The 27,125-nt window shown below is 43.4% G+C and overlaps 1 protein-coding gene across 1 annotated transcript in view; it reads right to left on the bottom strand.

The window, feature by feature from the left end:
• MAP1A (microtubule associated protein 1A) overlaps positions 1 to 25,082 on the bottom strand; it is a 71,370-nt gene extending 46,288 nt beyond the window's left edge. Inside the window, exons 1-2 of the mRNA XM_080395423.1 lie at positions 20,878 to 25,082; positions 15,927 to 16,028 (exon numbers count right to left, since the gene is read on the bottom strand). Coding sequence (XP_080251549.1) covers positions 15,927 to 16,028; positions 20,878 to 21,037 — 262 coding nt within the window. The 5' untranslated portion in view covers positions 21,038 to 25,082. The remainder of the gene's footprint in view (positions 1 to 15,926; positions 16,029 to 20,877) is intronic.
• Between the last annotated feature and the right edge of the window lie 2,043 nt (positions 25,083 to 27,125).

The raw sequence follows: 27,125 nt of genomic DNA on the forward strand, positions 1-27,125 counted from the left end.
TTCACAAGAACAGACTAGTGTAGGCTTAGTATTTCTTTTAAAAAGAAAACAAACAAGAAAACACCCACATCTACCAGCATACAAAGTACCAAGGAAAACAAAACAACAAAATATGCTCTACATCCTGAAAAAAGGTCCAACTCTTCCAACAATCTCATTGTTATTTTCCTTTTCTACCAAATTAAAGGGATAATCTTCTCTGAAGGTCCATTCAAACAGACTCCTCAAACCTTTATATATGAAAGCTAGTAGAGCAGAACTAGTTCAGCACAATGCACTACCTCCACTTTCCTTGAAGGATTCAAAAGACTGTTCCAGGACAAACCTGCTTGCTTTTTACTCTTTGCCTCCATATACGCTTCAAGAATCTGAATTCCATGAACTGCCAACAATATTTAACCACAATGTCTGGTTTTAGAAGCAAGAGTAATAATTTAGTAGGGCAAGTTCTAACTTTAGAAAAGCTACCAGTGAACTCATGACTGCGGTGACTTCAACTCTAGGAGCTTTGATCTAAGAAACTCGCAAAATTGGGAAGTTAATTATCTGTGGACATAAAATGCAGAAAAAGAAAAAACATCATCAAGCATTATTTTTGTCTGGGTTTTGTATAAGGACTAGTTTTGAGTAGAGAATAACTACATCAGTTTATTTCTAGTTAAGTAATTGTACCAACACAATCTGCTTGTGAAGATTTATTCTCAAGTAAGTATGCCTGCATCAGGAATGCTACTGCTAGCATTGTACTGACAGCTTTGCTAGCGTGCTTCCCCTACGCACCAGCCCTAAATGATGACTAAAGAAAGGAGAGGGGTGGAGTACAATAGTTGCCTGTGCTGGCTAAGTTTTTTATCACAGCAGTGTCTTACTGCCTCTCTGCAACAAATGAGCCCCACATGTAACATCTCTGGCAGACAGCTCATTCTCTACCATTTCCCCCACAAGACAGCAGGGATCTTTGGTTGTGCCAAACATTTTCCTTTAATGAACATAGATGTCCATAGTATTCTGTTTAGAGACAGCAGGTCGAAGAATCACACTTACATACCAAACAAGAAATGAGCTTGTGGTGGCCACCAGACCATGTAGGAACTCTTCCATTGCCAAGTGCAGCCTCCCAGAAACCACATCTGCATGTGCCATTTTCATGCATGCAATGCAGGCCTGCTCCCCGTGAAGTTTTTTATGACAAGCTGTACCCTGCAACGTTAGGAGCCATCCTATCCCTGAACTCAAGTCATCGACCATCCTGAAGTGAGAATCAAGATCTGGACTATGACTCATGGTTCTACAGGGAAGCCCATTCAGGCAGCCAAGGACAGGTCTGATGCATTTGTATTGTTAGGCAAAAAGAAAGAAAATAGTTTCACATTCTAGAAGACTGTTCGCTTGTATTGGGAAGGTTAAAATCAGTTTTAAATGATGGACAGCTCAGGAGCTGATATTTGTTCACGATATTTCTAGGGGAATCTCATATAACTGCTGTTATCAAGGAATCAGTTACCTGCAAGAATATACTCTAATTGTTAACTGGAACTCATGATTGGTACCAAAATCATTGACCTAACTTGTCTACTGGACTAAACATGTTACAGACAAGAGCAAGCAATTTACACCATACTTGTGCAACTGGATATATTTTAGGAAATAACTTCACAGCTGAGAACAGCACGCATGAGCTCAGCTCAGCGTAGAGAGCTAGCTGTGGATGTACTGCAGGTAATTCCTTTAGAGTAACAGAGTGATCAATAACGTGATCGCTACAGAGATGACTCAAGAGGTTTTTTGTTGGGTTGTGGGGTTTTTTTTAGTCTAGGGTTTTAATTTTTCAAAGGCAGATTCTAAGATTCTAAAACTGGTAAAATCCTAACACAGTTACAAGCATTGTTTGAGGTCAAACCACCCAAAATTAGTCTGATTTCTACAACAGAATACTTTATGAGGTGAGGAGAAAAGACAGCTGTGGGTAGTAAGACTTCTTCCAGAAGAGAACTCAGTCCCAGTAGATACAGGCAGAATGCAATATAGTGGCTGGACACCACAATAAACAAATTCAACATAGAAGTGAGGCACAGTTTTAACCATGGGTAATTAAGCACCGAATCTAATTCCCCATGCTTTATAGCAGACTGCTTGCAACCTGATGCATTAAAAAAAAAGAAAAAAAACACCAAAAAATGCCTCACCTTAAAGTCTGTATAACACAAAAATCGTAACACATACACCCCCAATAAAAAACACACGATAGTTAAAACATTAATTTGGTTTAAAATAAAAATAGGGGGCTGTCTTCAGGCAGGGAACTTATGTTCTTCACAGTGCTCTTAGTTTTCCAAAGCTCGAATTCAGGAATTGACTCATTTGTTCCATTACTGCTTCATACAGGCCAGCAGGATAAAACAAAAAGTAGAAAGAATCACAGATGGAACAGGGATCTGGTGTGGATCCTCTGCAGTAGTACATTGGCCCTAGCATGAAATCAGGAAAAACTGATTGCTTTTGGACACAATACCCTAAAGTTTCCAAATCAAGCAGCAAGGCATTCCATTACACAGAATGGAGCGAAAACAATTTGGTACTTCAGAAGAAAGATACCTCTAGACACAAGCCCTTAATGATCCCTGCTAACTCCACTTCAGAATGCATGGTTTCCTAGCACAAAGGCTATTATAAATTCTTAGTGTCAAATAGAAAGCATGTCATCCCAGCTCCCCCAGAAAACAAGCAACAGCAGGCCAGGAAAGGAAAACAGTGCCTCCAGTCTGCAATCTGAAGTCCTTACAGGGGGAGGAAAAATGTGTATGTTCTAGCAATGCCATGGTTAACAGGGCAAGACAAAATCCTGGAACAGAGCCAGTCATACTGAGGGACATCTGCTTTCTAAGGAGGTAGGAATTATGGCATTAAAATTACAATATCACATGACAACAATTAATCTCATGGCAAAATAAGATTAACAGGTTCCTTCCACAGTTTTTCCCTCTTCTGAATCTGCACCTATTTCCTGAAATAGCAGCGAAGATGCTAGACGAGATCACTTCAGGGGAATTCAGTTCTCTTGCCTGAGCTGGACGCAGCAGAGCACCAGAAGCAGTGTTACCCTCCTCAGGCTGAGGACTTGCCGCCATTTCAAAGCGGTGCACCCATACGGGATGCTGACAACATGCCTGTTCCTCTCGCATCTAGCACATGAATGCTGCCAAGTTGTTCTACTCCACACTGCAGCAGTGAGACGGTGCACGCTTGATGGCTCTAAGCAAAGAGAGGCTTTCCACCTCATGAAGCCACCATGGGAAGTGCTGCAGAAAATGATGGCCAAACTTTACAGCTGTATCCATGGGCTCAGGCATGGTAATGGCTCAGCCCAGGGTCCTCAGCCCTCAAAAGAGACCAGCACTGCAGCACCCAAAGCCACTTACCTCCAGCTGTTTAATTGCAATGCTCAGGCATTGAGAGCAGCTGGTCAGAGACTCCCTCCTCAAGCCCACGCTAAGGATTCTTTAAAAGCAAAGGAAGAGAGCTGGGGAACTGCATTCATAGCACAGGAGAAAAAACAGGCCAAGAAATCTGTCAGAAAATTATACACAGCTGTTGAAACTGTCACATGTTAAAGATTATTTTCCTACGTAATCCTCCTTCCCCTTTGCTCATCTTGTTTGTCTTAGCAAGGTCCAGTTGACGAGGATTGGAGAAGCCTACTCTAAGCCACTGAAGCCAGGGACGCTTGAGGGGAAAAGCATAAAGAGCCACAGTGAAATTATGTTACGCTAATAATACATTAACAAAGCTTTAATTACCAATCTCTATGCTAGAATCCCAGCAACATTCATAAAAAGTCACCCAAAGCTTGCATTAGCTTGTAATTAGTACCTCTAGCTTCAACATCTCTGCTAAACATGGAACAACACGAAGACTCCCAAAGAAGCATCTATTTAGAACTAGTCTTATTTAAGAGGTCACTTTGTCATTGCAGCTGCTGTGCTTACAATGCACACGGCCACCAAGAGAATGCTGCTTTTGTCAAGTTAAAGGAATGTCACTGCAACACTACCCCCCCCCCAAAAAAAAAACCCAAACCAAGCAAACAAAAAAAAACACCCCCCCCCAACCACACATCCCCCAAATTTACTCTGTGTGCAACTGCTGTGATAGGCAACACGAAATAATTATTAGAGCACTGTTTAAAGAACTGTTTGGCATCATACAGATCCTCTATAAACTGTGAAAGCTGCTAATGTTATAAGATGGAGAAAACCGTGTCTTCAGCAGCCTTTGTTGTTTTTCTGCTAGCATTGAGTGGAAGCACAAGGCCCTTTTTTTTTTTTCCCCCTTAACTGGCTCACTCAGAGACTTTGAACACTTCCTGAAAAAAAAAATAAACAGCTTACCAAAAAAGTTGAGATAAGAGAATAAGGCCAGTCAGTCAATGAAAGAAAAGAAAATGCTATTCTAGGCAAAAAAAAGAATTAAAATGGGTTACAAACTGAAAGATGGCAGGTGTCTACTAAGAAAAAAAAAAAAATCTTATGTAAGGTGCTAAAAACAGTGCCTGCAACCCTTGAAATGCCTGAGTTGTCAGAACAATGGAACTGGATGTTCACCAAGGTCAAAAAAGATGCTGCTCTATGTGCTCAAATGCTGAGTCCCGACAGCCGCTTCAGCTTCCCAGCTTCCAGAACCTGGGCCAGCAGTGCACTGACCTCAGCCAAACATCATGGAAGCCAGTCAGGTTTCAGAGGATGCTGAAGTCTTGAGCACAGGTAGGAAGGTTTATTTTGTGGTGATACCACTCATGAATAACAGCCAAGGATGAGAACTTGAAATCTTATATTTATTGTCAAGTACTACAAGAAGTCATAAACACACCATGCCATAAATAGGGCCCACGATTACAGAAGGCAGCAACACTGAGTAGTAGTCATTAAATAGGGAATCTAGCACCTTGATGAAGTACTTACGTGATGGACCTTGTTCAAAGGTGATGGGTTTTTTCCATTATTTAGAAGTACAGCTTCATGAACTCTATTATCTTTATGAGGGTAAAAGATGACCTAGGATAACACCGCATGCTGTTGCTTTTTATGAAGATAACACAAAGTATTGCGTCTATCGATTCAGGTTTAGCTTAGGTTAGGTTTGAACAGTAGCATTATCATAAGAGTCCTAAAAATCCAGAACTCTTCAATTTAGAAAGGCACTTAATTAAAAATAAATTAAATAAAAGCTAGTATATTGGGCCGTTACTCACTAAATCCAAAAGTTTTAGAAGCTGGGGAGCACTCAATACAGCTAAATCAACTTAAAACACAAGAGGAATTTCTTTAGACAGCAGTTAGTGAATTTCAGGAACTTGCTGCTACACGTGCCTGTGGAGGCAGGCAGCATTTGTAGATCCAAGTAAAAGGAGGTGCTCATGGTGTGCCCTTTAACCATTATGCCCAGTGAGGGACCGGGGGGGAGCAGAAGATGGGCAAAAAAAGCAGTTAGGCTCACGTGTTTCCCTGAATTGCACCTTTTGTTGCTACCTCTGGAGGTGGAATATTGGGCTAGACAGACCACTGATGTGATTCAGTAAGGCATTTCCTTTGATCTTATTTGCTTTTAAAAAGCTGAACAGAATTTTCACCATACTGTTCAGTAGAGGAGCTTAACAGAATCAGAGCAGCTACGAAAAACTGTTTCTTTCATAGGAATGATGCTTCATGTGAATAGATCCTATACGATTTTACTGAAGCCTCAGCAGTTTCAAATGTATAACAAATGCACAGAAATGTCAGTTGCAGGGGATCACTTTAATGTGTACATGAATTTTGGTGTGAGAGAAGCACCACTCGCCCTTTCAGGCAGTAATCAACATTTGGTCAGAACAGCATGAAAGGAAGGAACATGTTAAACTGACCTCTGCTTACTGAAGTGCAAAATGGCTTATTGGAGCTCTGGTTTCTTATCTTCACCAAGTAGCCTTTTGGGTATCACAGTGATAGCCGTAATGTGCACCTTATGAATAAAAGAACATTTTGAAATGCACAAAAGGAAAACAAAGATTTATCCTTGTAACTTCCTAGCCTGGCCTACCAAAGAAGGTTCAGTATGCTGGCTTCGAATGCATAAAATGCAGCCCAATATTATCATCAAAGAGAATTTTGAAGATGTGTAGTTTCCAGAGGAGCTCTCTTAGTGTTAAAAATGTCTGTTAAAGATGGGAAAAGCAGCATTTTGAAATACAGTTTTATATATGATCTTACAAGTTTTTGCTTTTGTGCTCTCTCGTTTTAAGTTTAGCTCTGCAGGGCAAATAGACCCAGAAATATTCAGTACATATTTTTGTTCTGTATTTGGAAGAAATGAAGAGTATATTTTAGACACAATGAAATAATTTCTATTTTAACAGTAACGGTGGTGGGAGACTGCATCAATCAGACTAAGTCTATAAAAACAGGTAATTTCTGTACGAGATCGAAGAGATGGACTAAGAAGCTCTCAGCTTCCAGCCTGAGCTCCAGTGCTCTGGCATTTAAGTCCTAGAAGGCTGGAAAACCCATCAGCAGTAAAGATTCAAACAGAACACAAAATGAACACCAATCAGCATGGCATTACAGAAAATATGACCTTGCTTCTTAAAAAAAACAAATAAGCTTGTCAAAATCTCAAAGGTTGTATTGATATAGTGTAATTATTATTTCATAAGGCATGTCATATAAGCCTACTCCAAGAGTCATGTTATTCACTATATTCATAAACAACCTGCAAAGGAGCAGAGCAGACTGGTGGCTTATGGATAATACCAAGTTATTAGCATGGCTGAGGAGGAACTGCTGAGGGAGACTGAGAGTTTCATTTGCCATTATTTATCAGTATAAATCACACATGAAATGACATTAACTATTTACCACTGGGGAGAGATCTTGAGGTTATGATAGTCTCAGTTCTATTCAGAAGTCAGCTCACTGCTCAGCAGCAGTCAGAAAGTGAATAGATATGGTAGAAATCAGGAAAACAAGGCGGGAGGCGGGGGAAACAAACTTGTGATGCTGTGTAAATACATAGCTCTACACCACTTACGAACACTACACACATCCCAGCATCTCAAAGAGGAAGATCCAGGCAACATTAATAAACCAAGAAAGATTAAAGGTATGGAATAGCTTCCCCATAAGGAACGATGTGGTAAATCAGGCCTCTTCAATCTGGAGAAATAATAAGGCAAATATGCCAAACCTATAACATAACTAGGTTGGACAGGAATTGTCCAGTGTAGGAAGGTACATCAAAAGGAAACCAGACACGAATAAGAATCCAAGGAAATAAAATGAGGTTGCAGGTTTCTTCCTGCAACATGTCATGGAACTTGCCAGATTTTTTACTTCTAGCAAGGAAAGACTCAAAACCTTTGTGGAAGTTGAAAGGTGTTACTCAACACATAGAAAGCATACCTCTCCATGAACTGGAAAGAGATGTGAGCTAGGATAGTACAAGGAGGCAGTATTTATGTGCTCATCTTACACTCCTGCCCACACATCCATTCTTTGTCACTGTGCTGGATGCACCTTTTGCTTGAACCAGTACAACTACACACCCTGACATATAGCATTCTCACAGGACATATTCTTGCAGAACACACAAGCAACTGATTAAAGTCTGTCCAACTGGTAGATCCTGGTGGTGCTTGCAAGTCCCACAGAGATATTCTTTACCAGTTTATGATTAATTATTAAATTACATACTTTAAATGAGAGAAGAATCTAAAGCTGTTTGTGAGATAGTCAGGTGAAAAGAGCAATGCTTGGGATCGCTGCAGCCACACGTAGCAACCAGAAACACGGGCTGCAATTACAACATGGGAAACTATATTTTGGGAGACTGCAGTTCACAGGATCTTTGAGGTCATGCTCAGTACGGTTACTAGAAGAGCAAAGACAGTCCCCAAGCACATAGGGAAGAAGCACAGAAGTTGACAAGTGCTTGCTTTCATATTTCTCTGGTCAGAAGTATGTTGGCAGCAAATGGTGCAGGGAAGTTAATTGCTCAAGGACTACAAATTGTATCTAAAAGTCCAAAGAATCGTTATTGCACCTGTGAAAAAAATAACACTAACCACTGAGTTTTTTCCTACCTAAACATGCAAGTTAATGACATAGTAGTCCTTTCCGTAACAGCCAAAAGCTGAAGCAAATCCATCACTGGGTGACCTATGTTACCCATGTTTCTCTAGCAAGAGGCCATAGCTGTGAGGAACATACCCTTTCACTGTAATATAATTTTCACAAGCAATCAGTCTTTTGCCTTTTGTTGCCTTTTTTTGCTTGAGCACACAAACTTGTCATCTGTATTATCTGGGAGCTATAATTTGATTAAACAAGGCAGCTTTTTTTACTGTCATGCATTTGACTTGATCACTGAAAACTAACTAAGCAGTGTAGTGGAAAAGAAGTATATGGCACAAGCTGACACTCAAAGCCATTCCCAGTTCCACAAAGAAGATGAGTCACTTGTACAAACGACAACATTAACCTATGAGAGATGTGTTACTGTAAAAGGAGGATCAAATGCAGACTTTTGAGACCAAGATCTGCATAGCAGACTCATGCATTTGCCTTTGCTTCCTATTGGGTTTGTAACTTAACACAACCAGCGTTGTGCCACAAGTAAAACTCCTTGTACTTTATCTGTTGCAAAGTTGAATTCATGGAAGCATAGAACAGCCCAGGTTGGAAGGGATTCCAAAAGATCATCTGGTCCAATTTTCCATGGGAGAAGGAACATAGATGATATTATCTAGCAACTTGTTCAATTACACCTTGAAAACTTCCAGTGATGGGGACTCTACTGTGTCTCTGGGGAGGTTGTTCCTGTGACTGATTGTTCTCCCAGTGCAAAAATTTCTTATCTTGGATTGAAACCTCTCCCAGTGCAACTTGCACTCATTGCCCCTTGGGAAGAGAAAGCCTCCAGCCTCTTTGAGGCTGCCTGTAAGTTCTAGAGAGGCAGTAAAAGACAATTTTTTTTAAAAAACCCCTTCTTCTTCTAGCTCAAGTTAGTAGTATTCTAGCAGCACTCATCCAAAAAGACCGCTGCCTTCTGGAACTGTAATGCAATTTTGCTACATCCTCAGTGGGCTGTGGCAGATATATCTGTACCCTCAATTGGCATTAAATGTAAAACAAAGGCATTCAGTAGGTCGAATATGAAAGGCTTCATAACCTGAAGGCCATCTGCCTGCAAGGCAGCTAGTTATTAGACTGTTACACAAACCCTGCTGGCTTTCAGCATAAAACATTTAAATTTGCAAAGAAACATGCAAGCTAATACGTGAAAGTGTTTAATATTTCTGATAATCCTTTTACAGAGGTAAGAAAAGTATCTCATCAATGTTTCATGACTTCATGCATTTCTTCCATCAAATTCAATCTCAATGTTGTTCTTAATTGCTTGATTTTCAATTCTGTCATTAGTTATTTATAAAAAGTTTTCCAAGACTAACACAAAGTATGATTTGGGAGGAAAGATCACTGGAATGGCTGTTGAGCTATTTAAAATCCCCTAGTCAGGCCAAAAGCAGCTGCTAATCTTTGTGTAGAGAGAACTGTTTTCAGGGGGAAAAGCTGTTTTCTCTGAACATCAAAACAACAGATACCAGAAAGCACACTTCCCTTGTGCCGAGAAGTAATTATTTTGAGCATTTCACCTTGCACCATGTCAATTTTTATTGGAAAGAGACAGTTCCTCTCGACTGTAGTAAACTATTAACTTCCAGCACATGGAGACACTGGACATCATCTTAAACTATTGTGGCAGCCAGTGGCTATTTCTGTGCAAACTGGGCTACCCTTACCACGGAAGAGCACACAAACCTTCAGTATTTCACCTTGAATTGTTTGTTTGTTTTTTTTTTTTTTTCTCATCACACCACCCTTTTTCTCCATCAGAACATTTACTAGCTTTCACATTCTCCATAACACATTCAAAGTTTGTCTTGCAAGGTCTTCCACAGCTGTTCCTACCTTTTTCTGCTCTGCTGCTGCCATCCAGGACTACCCTTTTTCCCTTTGGGCAGGTCATCATCACATCCATGCTTGGTTTCTTGCTGTCCCTACCATCCATACCCTGGAAACTAAGCTGTGAGATTACCCCTACAGCAAAAGTCACATTGTGATACTCAGAAAAGAGCCAGCAAGATAGCATAGAGAAAAAGAAACTCAAAACTCACAAAAATAACCCCAACACAAATGAACTTTCATAAGGTGCATTAGATATCACTTGTATGACCGCCTCACCGTTACCAACTGTCTCAGCTTTTCGTCTCTCATTTGTACCACATTTGAGACTCATTTGTTCCTCATCCTCTCTAAACAGGCTAAAAATTTGACAGAGGGATAACTATGCCCTCTCTGTTCTCACAGAATACTGCAGTTAACATTTTGATTTCAGCTTCAAACACCAAACATTAACATAATACAAATACAGTTTGGAAATAACTACTGTAACCAACTAGGTAGGGGTTTTTTTCCCCCTAGGGAAAAGAAATTGACCACCACCCACTTCTCTCCCCAGCTCTTCTCAATCAAGCAGCTTCCAAAGCTATTGAACTACTGAAGACATTACTTCTGTTACACGAAACGCCTGCATCATCTTCCAGAAAACAAGCACATCTGGAGACTTGTCCAAATAACCACATGGAACCACTCTGAAGCATAAGGATACTTTTATTCAACAGACCCATGGGACAAACTCAAGCACAAAGGCAAGACCTGCCAAGGGGCTTAAAGGCTTGTCTGTTTGGGGTATCTCTGTGCAAATAAAAGGGGTAAGTGAGAACAGAAAACCCAACCTTTTTAGACAGTGTGTCACCTGCTCCAACTGACCAGTGACAATTTGCTGAGGTTGTAACTAACTCATCGAAGCTACAATAGCACTGTTCGTACTAAATGGGGTTAGGAATTCATACCAGGAGTTACTTTCACAGTATATAGGAGGAGCACGGCCTCCCTTAGATTAGCTTACTAAATTTGATAGAAAATAGTTTATTTGGCATATCACTTTTGGAGAGATAACAGTATCTGGGAAATGTCTTACACCACAAGAGCTACACCTGCATAAACAAAACCTAATCTTCAATTCCAGCACCTCCAGAAGCCATATACACTAGACTGTTCTTCAGTATGTCCTGCATCAATATTTGCTAGAGGATAAACTAGAATTGCACTTGATCCCAGGTAAAAAACTTTTTTGTTGAACAGAGGGACAGACTGGTCAGGGACAATTTGCAGGCAAGTTCCTCTAGGAGAAGCTGGGAATTGTCCTTGAATACAGAGAACATCCTGCTGGTGTCTAAACTCTGTCACTGTTTCTCCACAGTGTTGCTGAAGTACAACAGCACCAGAATCCTAAGGAACCATTTGACTGAGCCAACTTCAGAACTTTCTCCAGCACACAGCAGTTCATACACAGCAACTGTGAAATCCCTGCATCACAGAGCGTGTTTCTTCAGCTCCACTAGAACCTGCAGATAGCAATGGCTGCTTAAAGTCTGCACTGTGCCACTAGAACCATTATTATGGAAAGGAAAATAGGTATCAATTTCCTATTTTGCACTGCCAGAAGATAGAAAACAGACTTACAGATCGCAAACTGTTCTAAATTGACAGGCCATTGTTCTGTTGCTTAGTTGAGACCACCAATATCTGTCAAATTAAAGCATAATTACAACAATCTGTATTTCTATACAGATTAGAAAATTACTGCTACTGATCAGCAAGTTTGTCAGTGAAGCATGTAACCAGACCACAGAACTGTTCATGTTACTGGAATGCTACACACACCTTAGCGCTTTCCTGAGCAAACACTGAACACTTCTTATCACATGCCTGTCTGATGCTAAGCACTATTGGGAAAACAGATCAGGATCTTTAGACTCTGGTGGGATAAAGCAAGGATTTTTCAGGTCCAGTGATACCACAGCACTTCATTAAAGAGATTAATGTTAGCCTTGCCATTACGTTACCAATGCAATATTAGCAATAAGAACCTGAGTCCTTAAGATCACAATGGATGAAGGGCAAGAACCTACAATCCTTTAGGCCACATGACTAACATCGCACGTTTTCCAGACAATTAGACTCAAGTGAGGAAGCCCACCAGAGGTTGCATGGAACCTTATACAACTCTTGCAGCAATCACTTCTGGAGAGAAGATAACTAGCATTTTTAGATGTTTAATAAATTAAGTATTTGCTGATATAGGGGAAAGCCTTCAGACAAGAGGACTTACCATGCTCTACAGATTGTTGCAGTCCTTTTAATTGTTTCCTGCTTTACAGCCTGAATCAAAATAATGCTTCAGGCTCCAGTTACACCTCTCCAGAGTTAGAGCTGTCCTGTCATACATGACCAGAGACATGGTTGTCAGATTAACTTCTAGGTCCAGTTCACCTACAGAACCACAAGGCCACTGCCATGACAGAGGCTTTTTACAGAGCAGCTATTTGCCAGCTCATGAAGCATTGAATTTAAAATGGGGCACAGAGAGAACCGGTAGCCAGAGGCCCTGCACAGTAACTGCGGTCTCCTACCCACACTGCAGTTCTGTTATTTCTTGCTTTCAGACCTGAATCTAATAGGATGCAGAAGTCCAACCTGGAGGTGACAAACACACACATCACCATTATCCCAGATAAAGACTAGATCGTAACAAAAAGCTGAAGCAAGACAAAATCGCAAGCGTTGTACTTTCAGTTATCAGTGGGGTTTGATTGTCCAAAATTGGGGTTATATGAGTCAAGAAAGGCTATCAGCTCAATTGATGAGTTTCTTTTTAACTAGCAATAATTATCATTTACTCTTTCTAAAAAAGCTGCCAGCCACAAGCTGTTCAGCTGTTGCTCTAGTAGTCTGGCCCATATAGCTAGAGCTTCCAGACCTGCATTATACTTAACTGAAACACAGCCCTTCAACAGGGCCCAGTGATTTGTTTCAGTTAAACATCTTCCTCTCCAGTTAACTCCTTTCATATTTCAGATATTATTATTTTTTAAATAAAATAGATCAGACAGATGTTTGGATGATTGATTGCTCTTTCGACTTCCCCTTGCACTGGTATTTGCCTACAAAGCAGAAAACTCTTCATTGCTTGCTACAACAGTGTAAGAGTCTGTATCAGACAGGGGCTGTAGAGTTGAAATCCCCAGACCAGTTATAGAAAACTGGGCATCTAACAGGTCACTGTTTAACTAGCTGCAATAATAGGAGACAACTTGAACAAATACCTCGTATGTTGCTCTACCCTTTCCCAGTCCCACTAGAAAAGGCCAAAGAAGATTTTCCACAAGGTGCCTCTGTTTCTTAGACCAGAAGTGGCTGTGAATGGCTAGTAAAAATAACATTCATGTCTGATGTTCTTCTAGAGGTGAGATCAAGTCTCTGTCAGACCCAGATCACAAGTTTGTGTTGGATATGCAAAAAGATGCCAGCTGACCTATGCCATTTAGCTACAGAAATTAATCAGAACTAAATGTATGTAACAGCACACTGAAAAGGCCCATAAATATCTAAGGAGTGTCTGTGGATGCACAGGTGAACAGAAATCCTTCATTGGACCTGTTTGCTACTTCATTTCTTCTGTTTTGCCTCATTTGAGATTTAATGTTTTGAAATATGTATTGAGTGTTCTGTAATAGGCTTAAGTAGGATTAGAAGGGACAATAAAGTCCCCCTGTTTTGGCTCATTCATTTAGTAATCCCCCCAAAGGATCTTTTTCAAATAATTATCCAATTTCCTTTTTGAACCACCTATCTTTTAGCCAAAGGAGGTTGTGGAGATAAATTCTGTGGCTCCACTATTGGCTGAATGTGCAACCATATTACCATATTTTCTTTGAACATGACTTCCATCAGTTTAATTTAATTCCCCCTAGGTCTTATTCATCTCTCTAGTCCATTCTTTTCCAAACTGAAGCATCTCAGCTTACTGGATCATTTCTTGAAAGAAAGCTACTCCAGACCTCTGACCATCCTCTATTACCCTTCTGAGCATTACTGTAGCTCCACTACATTTGAGATAAGAGGACCAAAACTGCACAGTATTCAAAGACCTGGGATCTAATACACAGTGCCATGATGCTGCTTGTTTTGTTCTCTGTTTTTACCCAATAATTGCTAACATTTGTTCTGGTTTGTTTGCTGCCAAGCACTGAATTGATCCTTCCATGAACTGTATCATAACTACAGAATTTAATTCCTCCATGGTAATGGTCAGTTCAGAAGCTGCTTTTTTTTTTTTAATTTCAAGCTGCATTTAGGTGTTGATTTTGCATATGGGCATTTACTTTACACAGCTTAAATTCTTCAGTCAGGACTCGGCATTACTGAGTCCCAAATGACTTTGGATTGCCTCACTGCTCACTCTAACATTTCAGTAGCGATGCTAAGCAGCATATACCTGCTGAACTCAACTGGCAATCCACCTCCATTGACAAAGCTGGCTATTTACATCAGAACTTCGGTTTGCCCATCCTTTTTCTCAATAACTTCTGCATACCAAAGCCTGGCCCCTAATTCTATGGCCAACAGGCTTCCTTAAACAGACTTAATGGACTTAGATTCCCAGAACATTTTTGGCTGGTAGACTAAATCATTTCTGTTTTATGATCTCTTAAAAAAAAATTCAAGACATTTGAAAAGCAGGATGTCCCTTCTCAGAACCGATAGTGACTCTTCCCAGGTAGACACTAGTTCTGCCTTTTATTATAGAGACTACTGATTTGCCCAGTAGACCTGGCTTAACAGACCTGCAGTTCCCCAGATCCCTCATGGAACCCTCGTTATAGACTGACATCACATTTATCACCCTTCTCCTCAGGAACTAAGGGGGATACACGTTGCAAATATTAATCCAAGTATTTCAGCCCTGGGTTATAAGAACTCTTGGGCAACTGTTATGGTGACTTGCTAGTGCTTGGTCTATCTGTACCACAGACTGTTACAGTTGCTTCAAAGTTAGACAGATCTTCTGCTGGGTGTTTCAACTGATACATTTCATATACAGTATTTTAATCCCACAAGTGTGTGTATACACACACACTGCTTTGCAAGGAGGAAGACTTTCCATCCCCATGTTAAAAAGTCACAGGAAAGTTAAAAGACCTCTCAATCAATGGCACATTCAAGAAGAGTCCAGGTACCTTCCTTCACAGCTACCCATTATGAGAACAGCTTCCCCAGCTAGAAAATATATTCAGAAGCTTTGACAAGAGTGAAAAAAATATATAGTGAGTTATAAGACAGCCTTATATAAAAAAAGACTTTGCAACAGGGTCATCTGTGCTTACTATAGTGACTTTAAGATACGTTACATAAAAGTATTATAACAGCCTAACCAGAGTTCAATCTTTTTACAAGCTAAGCAGGCATGCTTTCTAACCGTAGATGTCATTTTTATAATACTCTTGTTCACTGTTCTCTGGAAGAAGAGATAGGCCTTCAAAAAGGGATTCAGAAAGTCATTTGATGAGTCTTACACACTACTTGCAACACATTTTGAGCATACAAAAGCACATTCTAAAACCCAGAAGAGATACATAATAAATAGCTTACAAAGTAAAACTATGTTGTGCTACCTGAATAAGGTACAGAAGACAAATTGTAACTTACTAGCTTAATAGGCTTTTAGACAGCATATATCTCTATTCTTTCTATCCCAGTAGTAAGATATGTAATTTAAGTTCAATTCCTTGCATCCAACAGATCTTTCAGATGTTTTTTCTTGTCTGCAGAATCCCAGACAAACCCCCCACTAATTAAATTTGACACATTTGCATGTGATTTGATTCTAAATAAATTTATTAGCTAAATAAATAAATTAGCTTTATTCTGTATTTGTTTCAAACCCAAAAGATAAGTTAAAAGTTAATGCTGATAAGCCAAAAAGCTGACCTTTGACTTCTGAAGAAAACTGAGCCAGGTGCCGGGTTACAAAGAGTCGCAGTTGCTGATTCAGGTCACAGGACAGAAGGTTAATGTTCCAGGAACGAATTCCTGCCCAACAAGAAAAAAAAAAATAAAGAGAGAGAAAAAAAGAATATAGTGAGCTGTTATTACATTTACTCCAGAAACAGAAGTAGAGATAAGAAGTCAACAGGAGACAAGCACCAGTGATGCTCTTCCAAAAAGCATACTTTGGATGAAGAAAGTCTTCAGAAGCGGAGGGCCACAAGATGCTTACCTTCTGTCAAACATCTATCCCTGAAGTACATGCAGTGAGCAAGCCTTCATTCAAATTGCACTCCACACAAATGAAACTAGCAAACTATAAGGGATCGAGGCTGAATTACACTACTGCCTCACCAAGCAAATACATTATGTTAGTCTTACATCTTCTGCATTCTCCAGCATGGGTCACTAGTAGAGATGGTCTATTGGATGGTTAGCCTACCAAACAGCTCAGAGACACCAGCTTCTCTGCTCTAATAGCCTGTGCATCCTCCAAGTCACAGAAGCCCCCCCACAACTTGCTCTGCTTAATCACTCCTTCAGAGCCTCTGATCCCACCAAGACCCTTTGAGTTTGCTCTTTAATCTATATAATCTTTGTAAGCTAATCGCCTTCATATCACAGCAGGAAGCAGCATCTGCTCCCAAAGAAAGTGGCACCATGCCATGCTGGGGAAGTCACCTTCAGACCTCAGTGTGAGTGGCTGTACATTCTGGGTGACACCAAACACTACAGCTCACAGATCTTCACATCCCAGTGAGAAGCATCCTCTCCTAGATGGTGTGATACTACATTTTGGCACCATGAACAAAACCAGGATATCAACAGGAGCTACCACTCCAGCCTCTTGTGCTGCTGCCTGCTGAAGTACAGATGTTGAAGGCCAATGCCACAGACTTCTATGAGTTAACTGAAACAAGAATTTCAGCCCCACTGTTTATTGATGGAATTCTCACTGAGAGTTCTTCCACTGTCTTCTGGGGACATGTCCTCTCTTCCGTAAATATAATGTTTTATTGCATCTGGTATCTCCCTTCTTTCAAGGGAAGCATGTTGATTTTTCATGGAGATATCGTTCCCAGTTACTGCAGTTCTAGTTCTCCAACACAGTAACTCCATGTTGTGCAACAGCTTCAGCTGGCCACTAGTCTTCTCAGGTACAAGCTCCAGCTTTCTACATGTAACCAAGACAGAGTTAGTAATCATTGCATCACACAGTTCAGTACTCTCAAGGTCTGTAGAACCTACAACAGCTCAGGAAAACTTTGTTCTTAGTTTCTTTTTCTGGTGAGAGCTGACACAGTAGAGTAACATAGCTTATTTATCACCTGACAGTGCACTGCAAAGTGCACAGAAACCCCTTCAGTAAGTCCTCTGAACATCACAGGGGGAAAAAAAGAAAAGAAAAAAACAAACTACTTTGGTTGTAATTAGTAAATTGTAAAAACAATCTACTACCACTTTCAGTGTCACAGAAAAATCTATTCCTCTCAGTTTGGGTATGGGATAGGTACAAATGAAATGTGTAATAAGAGACAGGGAGCAAGAAGCAGAACAAAATGTTTTCCTATGCTATGCTCTTTGAAAACATGATTGTTTAAACAAATGTCCAAGTGTACCTTAATGCAGTACTGATGAGTATTCTGACCTGGACAGGAACAAGGTGGCACTCTGCAGGGCAAATCCTGCTGACTCTAGCTGCTGTGTCACTGTCATGGTGTCCTACTGCAGCAATAAATGCTATTTGAGGTACTGCTACACCCTCTAGGATGCAGAGAGGATAGATCCTCTTTCAGAGCAAGAAAAGAGTGAAATCATCATCTCACTCATCATCCTGCTTGTGATTATTTCTCCAACATTTTTTCCCCTCCAGGTAGCCTGAAGTTATTCCTAACTTCTTCCCATCTGCCATAATTTCCATTTACCATCCCAGAGCCCAGGAGCCAGAACATTGTCCTTGATGATTAGGACCTTTTCTACCTCCCGATACAAGAGTGCAAATTATACCATAATAAGGTTTCTAAATATTCATGCTTTTTGCACATGCACAGCTTGGGTAAGGTACCATGTGACTCATCAGCCTTCCATCTCTTTCCTTATGCCCTTGTGAACTTTTTTTATTTCCTGCTGAGGTCACTGGCTTATAAGATTTGGCATTTCCCTTCAATACTAGACCAAGTCTTTCAGATATTGTTTCCCAACTGGACAAAAGTCACACAGGAACAGAAACGTAAACCCAGCATTTTAGAGTGTTGTTCAAGCATCCCACAGATACACAATGCCACTACCTAAGAAGTGCTACACATGGAAATATGACAGTTCCCATGATGTGCTAAATTCACTATTCCATTCTCCTGAACCAAGGCATGGAAAGAAGCCTGGGAAAGCGTGTTTTTTGGATCAGCCAGAGCAAGAGATTTATTCACCCTTCAAAAAAATCTTTGTGGTTTCATTTTTCCTTTTTGCACAGACAGGGCACCACAGCCAACAAAACGACAAAACAAAACCTAGCTTTTTCATCCTTTTGAAAAACCTATCTAGATGTATAGTATGTAACACTTAGGTCCAACTTTGCTAACTTTATTTCCCAGTTTTGTTAATCTGATCGTTATCAGGGCTATAAGCCCCTTACCATACTTACCAGGTTGCAGAAAAACGCTTTTCCGAAAGGCAGAAGCATTTTGTTATTTACACTGCTTTGTTTCCTGAGGAAATCAAATCTTCTGCTTAGCAGCTTGTTCTACCCTCACACAAGCCTCAGGTGAGCCCTCCTCAGCAAGCAATCACTTAAGAAATGGGAATAGTCGCATGTGCAACATTTCCACATCTCTTGAACTCCCTGAATCAAGAATTTAACTGTCTCCAACATTATAATATGCTATCTGTTGACAGAATGCAAGGCCCTGCTGCCATTTTAGCTGTTGTTATTTTTTATATCCATCTTTCAATTTGAAGATCTTGGTCTATTTCAAGAAGAGGTCACTCTCTTGTTTCACAGTGGGGAAAACACCCCTGTGACTAGCTGGAGGTCCTACTCCAAGTCAGTGGCAGAGGAAAGTCTGAAATCCAGGTTCCTAGCTCCCTCAGCAGTTCACTTCTACTGTTAGTAACTTACCAGTACTGCTTAAATGTCAAGAGGCATCTGCACTTGGTAGAATCTCAGTAGGTTTCTGGTCAGACAAAAACTAACTTTAGAACTTTTCCTGTGGTGATTACAAATTATGTTGCAAAATCAGCATTTGTTTTTATCTCCAATGGGAAATCCCAGGTGATCAGCATAGGAACGCATAATCAAAGAGCAAAATCCATTAGTCGACAGTCTGTTCTGTCACTGTTTCAAAGATTCAGAGAACGGATAAAGATGCAGGTTGGCACACCCGTTCAGTGAGGCACCAAGCAAAGATGATCATCCTGTTGTGCAGGAAGTTGGCACAGCCCCTTTGAAGAGGGGCTTTCAGAGGCCAAATAGTCATAATCTGACCTCCCCCAGCTGAATAAAGCCATCCCTTGGAAGAGGGAATGAAACAGTGCTCTCAGAGTAGCTGGTAAGTGGCCTGCCAGCAGAGGTGGATGGAAAAGATGCTGAAGTGGAGAAATTGGATGAAATTTGACATTTTTACACCCGCCCCCTCTTAAATTGCACTGTCCATCTGTTCCTCAGTGCTGCTGATGCTTGGGAGGAAAACAGTCACAGAAATATCTCCAAATAACAGTCTGGCCAATAGTTACAACTGTTATCACTGGCATCCTTTAAGCTAATGCGTCTTGGAAACAGGGGTGGGGTGGGAAAGCAGTGCATGCAAAGTCAAAAGGCTGTTATTTATTTCTCAGAGGCGCAAGACCAAGCTGCTTATTAAAACAGGGATTCCCTTAAGGTCCTGATGGGCCTTAAGGGCCTCTCCTTTCTCTTGAGAACCACCAGAAAGTGCCGCAAAGCAAGAACCACCATCTCACCAGCGCCTATCCCCCTCCCTTTTGAACAGTGCCGCATCTAATGTACAAAGACTAAGTCAGTGCCAAGGCCTGCAGACACTGCCACAGTACAGCTAGCGGAGGAGCAAACCCTCACAGCCATTCTGTTTTGTTCTGTGTCATTCCCGAAGCAGTTTGCTGTGGTAGCTTATCCCACCTCAGCCACTCCTCAGACAGGGAGAGGCCCCAGCAGTGGGGCCCCTGTCTGCAGCTGTCCCCCTGCACCGAAGCAGCCCAGAAGGACAAATCCTCCAACTAATAAGATAGAAGCCTGGGGTAAGAGGGAAATAAGAGGTAATCCACTGAGCCACTAACAAAATAGAAACTCGAGGAAATTAGAAGCGTAACACATCTTCAAGCTTTAGGATGTTCACAGCCAGTGTTAACCGCATTTTGCTAATGCGAATAACGGCGTGCTCGGGGGTGGGGGGTGTAAAATAACAAAGATGTGGCAGTTCACAGCCTGAAGGCCTGCGAGTGCGGTGACGGCAGGGATGGAGCCGGACTCACTCGGCACCGATGCCACCGGGCTCGGCCCCGCCGGAACCGCCCTCCTGGCCACCGGGCCCGAACCACGCCCAAGCCCGGCGGGGCTTCTCCCCTAGCCCCGGGCCCTTCCCGGGACCCGCGGCCCCCAGGACGTGCTCACGGGCGGCCTCCGCCTGCTCCCGGCCCCACCGGAGCACCGGCCCTTCCCTCAGCCGCCGGCCCCGAGTCTCTTCCCCTGCCAGACCTCCGGGAGGAGGGACACGAAGCTCTGCGGCGGGGCGGCTGTGCCGCAGGACAGCGCGGCCACCGGCAGCCCCGGGCGGCGGGGACAACGCGGCAAGCGCTCGCATCCCCGCGGCGCTCGGAAACGGAGGGGGGTGGGGGGCAAGGGCCGCCCCTCCCCAGGGCCCTCCGCCGCGGCCTCGCTCCTCACCGCGCTCCAGGGCACCGCGCAGCGCTCCCCGCTCCGGCTCCGTCCCGATCTCCCCGATCACGACCAGCAGCGCGTGCCTCCGCGGCTCCCGGCGCCGCCGCCCGCCCGGTAGCCAGGGCGCTGCCGTCTCCATAGCGACCGGCCCGGCCGTAGTCTCCATGGCAACGCCGGCAGCCGCTGCTGCAGCGCGCGGTGACTGGCGCACGGCTCTTAAAGAGCCCGGAGCCCCTCCCTGATTGGCCGGGCTCGCACGTGGGCTCGCGCTACTGCGGGGGGGAGGGGGCGTGTCCTGTGGGGCCCCGCCCACCCGCCCCCATGGTCCTGATCCTGGTCCTGGTCCTGGTCCTGGCCCTGGCCCTGGCCCTGGCCCGCGGGCAGCTCTCGGTCCCCGTTCCGGCCTGGGCAGAGCCGCTGTGGTGAGGAGGTGTTCAACCGGTCACTGCTGCGGAGCCCCCGGCCTTGATCAGGGCCGCGCCACCCCGGCGGGCAGCTCCGGCAGCTCAAGGCCAAACTGGCAGAGCAGGGGGGTCACCCTGAGCCCCCCAAGTCCCATGCGGCGGGGCCTCGCGGTGGGACACCACCAACGTCAAGGTTTGCGTCCCCTCGGTGCCTGAGCTGTTGCGTCCTTCCCCGAGCGCAAAGGCGGGCGAGCTGCGGGACCGGGCCAGGGGGCTCCGTGGCGGGTGGTCGCGCCATGGGAGCTTCCCCATTACCGACAGACCCTGGTGCCGGCTGCAGTGGGGCTCCCGGCCCAAGGGTGGGCTCGGGCGGTGGCATGGGGGCCGTCGTTGCTGGTGTTGCCTCGTCTCGGTCCCTGTAACCCTCTGCAGGAAGGATTCGACATGTTGCTCCTGTTGCTCTGTTACCGTGTCCTCCATAATAACTTGTACAGCTTCCTTTTATCACACTGCATGCTATTTCCCCTTATTACATCGTAATATAATAAACTGCATTTCTTCTTCTATTAGACATGGAACTCCTTTTTGCTCGGTTTCCGATCAGCAAAAGAGCCTCCCGCTCCGAGAGGCCCCAGTTCTCTCCCAGCTGAGGCAGTCCCAAGGGCTGTGCTGGCCTGTGGCACCCTGCCTGCCCGCAGGGGTCTGTCTGCCCACCCTGAGGGGACAGCGGCTGCTGGTGGGCTCCAGCCAGCATTGGGAAGCGAGGCTTTGGGGTCCCAGCTGAGCTGGGCACAGCTGCGCTCCCCGCTGCCGCACCAGGGGAAGAGCAGTGCGGTTGCCGAGCTGAGGTGCTCACAGCCTTGAAAACAGTAATTTGGAGAGGACTTCAGTTTACCTTTATGCTCTGAGTGTGAGAGAGTTACTTAAATATGGAAATCCACAGAGATTTTTCAGTGCCTGGTGTTGAGTTGTTGTAATACCCACAATAAAATCATGGAAGCCAGAGGTGCTGAAAGATGCCCAGGCTCGGTGTTGCCATTTATATGCCTTCATTCTTCTCCATCGCTTGGTAGTAAGCAGAACAGTAAGATCTGCATCTCTTCTGGTAGTTCTTATTCCTGTTCCATTAAAGACAAACGTAATGGTCTCCAGCGGTGAGTGAGGTGGTTTCCTGGATTCCAGAAACATGAGATAAGAGAAAAATCTCTCTGAACTTTGCTAGCTACCAGTGTAAAACTGTTGTGAGCTGCCAGCCGCTGTGTAGCAGACAGATAGTTGCATAGACAGGAGTTCTTACCATCCAGAGTGACCAGAGAGGGCCTTAATTCAGGGCACAAGTCCACACCACTGACAGTCAGTTCTAGCTAGCCACATCTTCAAAGCATTTCAATGCGGTATGTGGAAAAGCTGAGCAAACTCCCAGTGTGAGACTTCTGCATGCTGAACAAGGGAGTCACCAGAAAGTCGTTACAGATAGAAAAATCCACGTCTTTTCTGACAAAGAAAGGGAGAGCCATCCTGTGCTGATGCAGCTGGGTGGAAAAGCAACCCAGCTACTGTAAAACGAGAGTCAAGTCAGCAACAACCTGCAACGTTCCCTACAAGAGTGTCAGGTTCTGCTCCCCACAGTCGGCAAGGTTTCCGTAGGGATGAGCTGCAGTTTAGGAAGCTTGATCGGTAGATAAACCAGTGTCCTGCCCTGCTTTGTTCCCGAGTACCCACCAAGCCTGCAGTGAGGACACAGACGAAACCTCAGAAGGTTCGGGCAGTCAGCATTTTGGCAAGCATATGTGATTCTATAGCATCATAAGACTCCGACAGAAGACAATCAGGAAAAAAGCCAACCACAGAAAGGGGGAAAAATCCAGAATAATTATCTCTGCAAGCTACAACTGATGTTACTAGCTTACAGGGTTTTCTCAAATTGAAATCTTTAATCAAAAGGTGCTCTATCTCTCCACAGATAAATTAGGAGATGATGCAATAGGTCTTTTTCACATTAAATAGTGGTGATACCCCTGGCCATGATCTTTAGGAAGTAAATCTCATGAACAGAGAGAATTAGCGCATCAGAAAGTTTTAAATTATTTCTGTGTGTTGTAACCTGCATAGCAGCATTAATTTAGTTTGTCTCAAGGGATTGGACTGAAGCAGGTAAATATGTGAATAAAGCAATAAACCTGCAAATAAACAGCAGTGTACAATAAATTCTATCATGAAAGTAGGATTGTAGATCGTGGAGGGAAAACATGATGTTAAAACATGAAGATGAAAGATTTTCAGGTATTTTCATACCAGCTGGCAGAAGTGCCTTCTGTTTTCAGGTGATTCAGTCTTAATACTTGCTGCTTATTTTTGATATGGTAGCTTTCCAGAGCTGCAGCTTTTCACTGCAGTGCAGAGACGCTCCTCCAGCTGGCTTTCTGCCAAGGAGAAAAGAAACAGGAGACATGCAAACTGGAGTGAAAGCTTAAGAAGAATATCTGAGCACGGTTCTGTACCACAAGGACTAGAACCTCTAGGGGAGACTGCTTACAATTAAGAGATGGGGTTTTACGATGTGGTCTGTTTGCATTCTTCTACTATGCCATCAAATGACAGAATAATGATATTTCCGTTGCTTTCTGATGTGAATCAGAGCTGTCTGTGGTCACGGCAGAATTGGAGTGGCTTGGGTGCTAGTGTAAGTGCACTGGTAATGGCAGTGAAATGAGGGGTTTCCAGCATACTAAGTTCCTCCTTTCCCCTCTAAATTCACACTCTGGATCCATATAGTAGATCTGTATAGCAATTACAGTGTAAGTTTCTGCTTTCATGCACTGCAGCAGTAGCTGGCACCCCCATGAAATATCAAAAGCTGACTGGGCTGATTACAGATATTAGAGGTCCTGACAAACACCACAGAATGAGAGGTGGCAAAAGCAGACAAAAGGATTACCTCTGAACAGTGAAGGACAATGAATCACAGGTAAATGACCATCATAAAAATGGATTTAGAAAGTGGGCTCAAAATAGCATAGAAAGGATCTACATAACATCACAGGAAGAACAGTATGCACAATTTCAGTTTCTCAATGTCTTAGCCTGGAGTGACGGCCTCCTGCCCTCCCCAGCTAAAAATGTCCGTATGAACAAAAATACTTCTGTGAACCAGAGATCTATGGCGGCAGTATCTGAATGAGGGTAATACCTTTAACAGAGGTAAAATATAATGTCATTTTGGCTGTGACATTTCTAAGAAGCAGAGAAAAATATGTGACTGCCTAAAGGGAATTTGTTCATTGTTTAGGCCTTGATCGCTGCTGCAGTGAACACAGCTATCCTTACATGGAGCAGAAGAACCCAACGTTGATAATGCTTCCATGTAGAGATGGAGCCATGTGGTTGGGTATATTGTCACTTACAGGATGTGTTGTAAGATACAGAAAGAGAAACAGAGGGTTAAGCCCATCAGTTTGACCAAATGACATCTATTTTTGCTTCTATTTAACCCTATGGGCATTTTATCAGAGCAGTACTCCTATTCCTCCCACTTCAGTCTTACAGAAGGCGTTACAAGGTACTGAATGTCTTCTGTGCTATTTGGAACAACTGCAGTTCTGACCAAGACTAGGATCTAAGTGCCTATTAAATTATTGTGCATATTTGTTGTGTCATTTCCACTCCTCGTAAGTCATGACCTCTAATCCTTTCACCATCTTTGTTGCCCTGCTTTAGACACATTCTAATATATTTATATCCTTCTCACATTGCGGAGCCCAAATCTGCACACAGTACTCAAGGTGAGGCTGTGCCAGTGCTGTGCATAGTGGGACGATCACTCCTTTTGGCCAGTTAGCTACACTGTGCCTAATGCACTCCAGGATACGGCTGGCTCTTTGGGCCACCAGATCATGCTGTTGGCTCATAGGGAGCTCACCATCAACTGAAACCCCCAAACACCCTTCTGCAGGGCTGCACTCCAGCCTCCTGTCCCCCAGTGTATATGTACAGCCAGAATTCCACCATCCCAGGTGCAGAACCCAAAATTTGTCCTTCTTAAATGTCATACAGTTGGTGATTGCCCAACGCTCTGTTCTATCCAGATCTCTGCGTAAGGTCTCTTTCCCCTCAAGGATAACCTGAATGGTTCCTCCTAATTTAGTATTGTCAGCAAACTTAGTGTGCACTCAACTCCTGTGTCCAGGTCATTGATAAAAGTGTCAAAGAGAACTGCTCTAAAATTGAGCCCTGGGGAACACCACTAGTTACTGGCCACCAGTCAGATCATCAGGTCATAGAATCACAGAAGGGCTTCGGTTGGAAGAGACCTCAAAGGCCACCTAGTTCCACCCCCCCTGCCACAGGCAGGGACACCTCCCACCAAACCAGGTTGCTCTAAGCCCTGTCCAACCTGGCCTTGGACACTGCCAGGGATGGGGCATCCACAGCTGCTCTGGGCAACTGTGCCAGTGCTTCGCTGCCCTCACAGTGAACAATTTATTCCTAACAACCAATTTACATCTACCCTCTTTCAGTTTAAAACCATTACCCCTCGTCCTATCGCCATACTCCCTGATAAAAAGTCCTTCCCCAGCTTTCCTCCCTGCTTTAAGTACTAGAAGGCTGTTATAAGGTCTGCCCTCAGTCTTCTCTTTTCTAGGCTGAACAACCTCAACTCACTCAGCCTGTCCTCTGTCATCTTCGTGGCCCTCCTCTGGACCCACTTGAGCAGGTCCACGTCTTATGCTGGGGGCCCCAGAGATGAAGGCAGTGCTCCACGTGGGTCTAGCTGTATGCTGGACATTTTGTCCAGAAGGATACTGTGAGAGACGTTATCAAAAGCTTCGCTAAAATAACAACCCCCCAAACATATCCACTGCTTTCCCTCCATCCCCCACGCAGGTAATCTTGTCATAAAACAACATCAAGCTAGTGAGGCATGTGTTTCCCTTCAGGAACCCATGTTGGCTTCGACTGATACCTGCATTGTCTTCCAAGTGATTTTCAGTAACTGCCAGAATAACCTTCTCCATAATTTTACCAGGCACCAAAGTTAGACTATCAGGCCTGTAATTACCAGGGTCTTCTTTCTTGCCCTTCTTGAAAACTGGAATAACATTTGCTAGCTTCCAGTCTACTGGGACCTCTCCAGATTTCCAAGACCATTGATAAATAACTGAGAGATGTCTTGCAATAACGTGGGCAAACTTTCAGTACCCTGGGATGAATCACATCAGGCCCCATACACTTATGTACATTTGGTTGCAACAGCAAATCCCATACAAGTTTCAGGTCAGCTGGGAGCTTATCGCTCCCCTGTGACAGTTGTCCAGCCTAGGGCTCCAGGCATCCCAGGGCCCATCATTGATGTTAAAGAGAGGTGAAGAAGGCTTTAAATGTCTCTGCTTTATCTTCCTCCTTATTTGTGAGGTTAGCAACTTCATCAAGTAACGGACCAATATTTTCTTTGTCCTCCTCTTGCTGTTAGAATACTTTAAAAAGCATCTCTTTGTTATCTGCCACAGTACTGACCAGTTTCGACTGCCATTGAGCTTTGGCTGTACAAACTTTCTCCCTGCAGTGGCAAACACATCTCTGTAGGGTAGCCTGATCTTGCTTCCAAAGTCCATACACTTTCTTTTTCTTTCTAAGTGAGAAGCGGCATTCTAGACACTAGACCAGTCAAGTTCTGGAAGACTCTGTCTGGTGACCGGAAACATACTAAGTCTGAACGCAGAATTTAACATAGTTATGAGGTTTATGTGGTAGGGATGCCTGTGATGTTAAAAGCCTGGGACTCCTGAAAGAGGAGATCCCTTTTAGTTATGTTTCCTACACTTCTTCGTAAGCCGATCACTTTCTTTTATA

The sequence above is a fragment of the Falco punctatus genome (genome assembly GCF_963210335.1).
Source record: "Falco punctatus genome assembly, chromosome: 7".
In the NCBI taxonomy this organism is placed as follows: Eukaryota; Metazoa; Chordata; class Aves; order Falconiformes; family Falconidae; genus Falco; species Falco punctatus.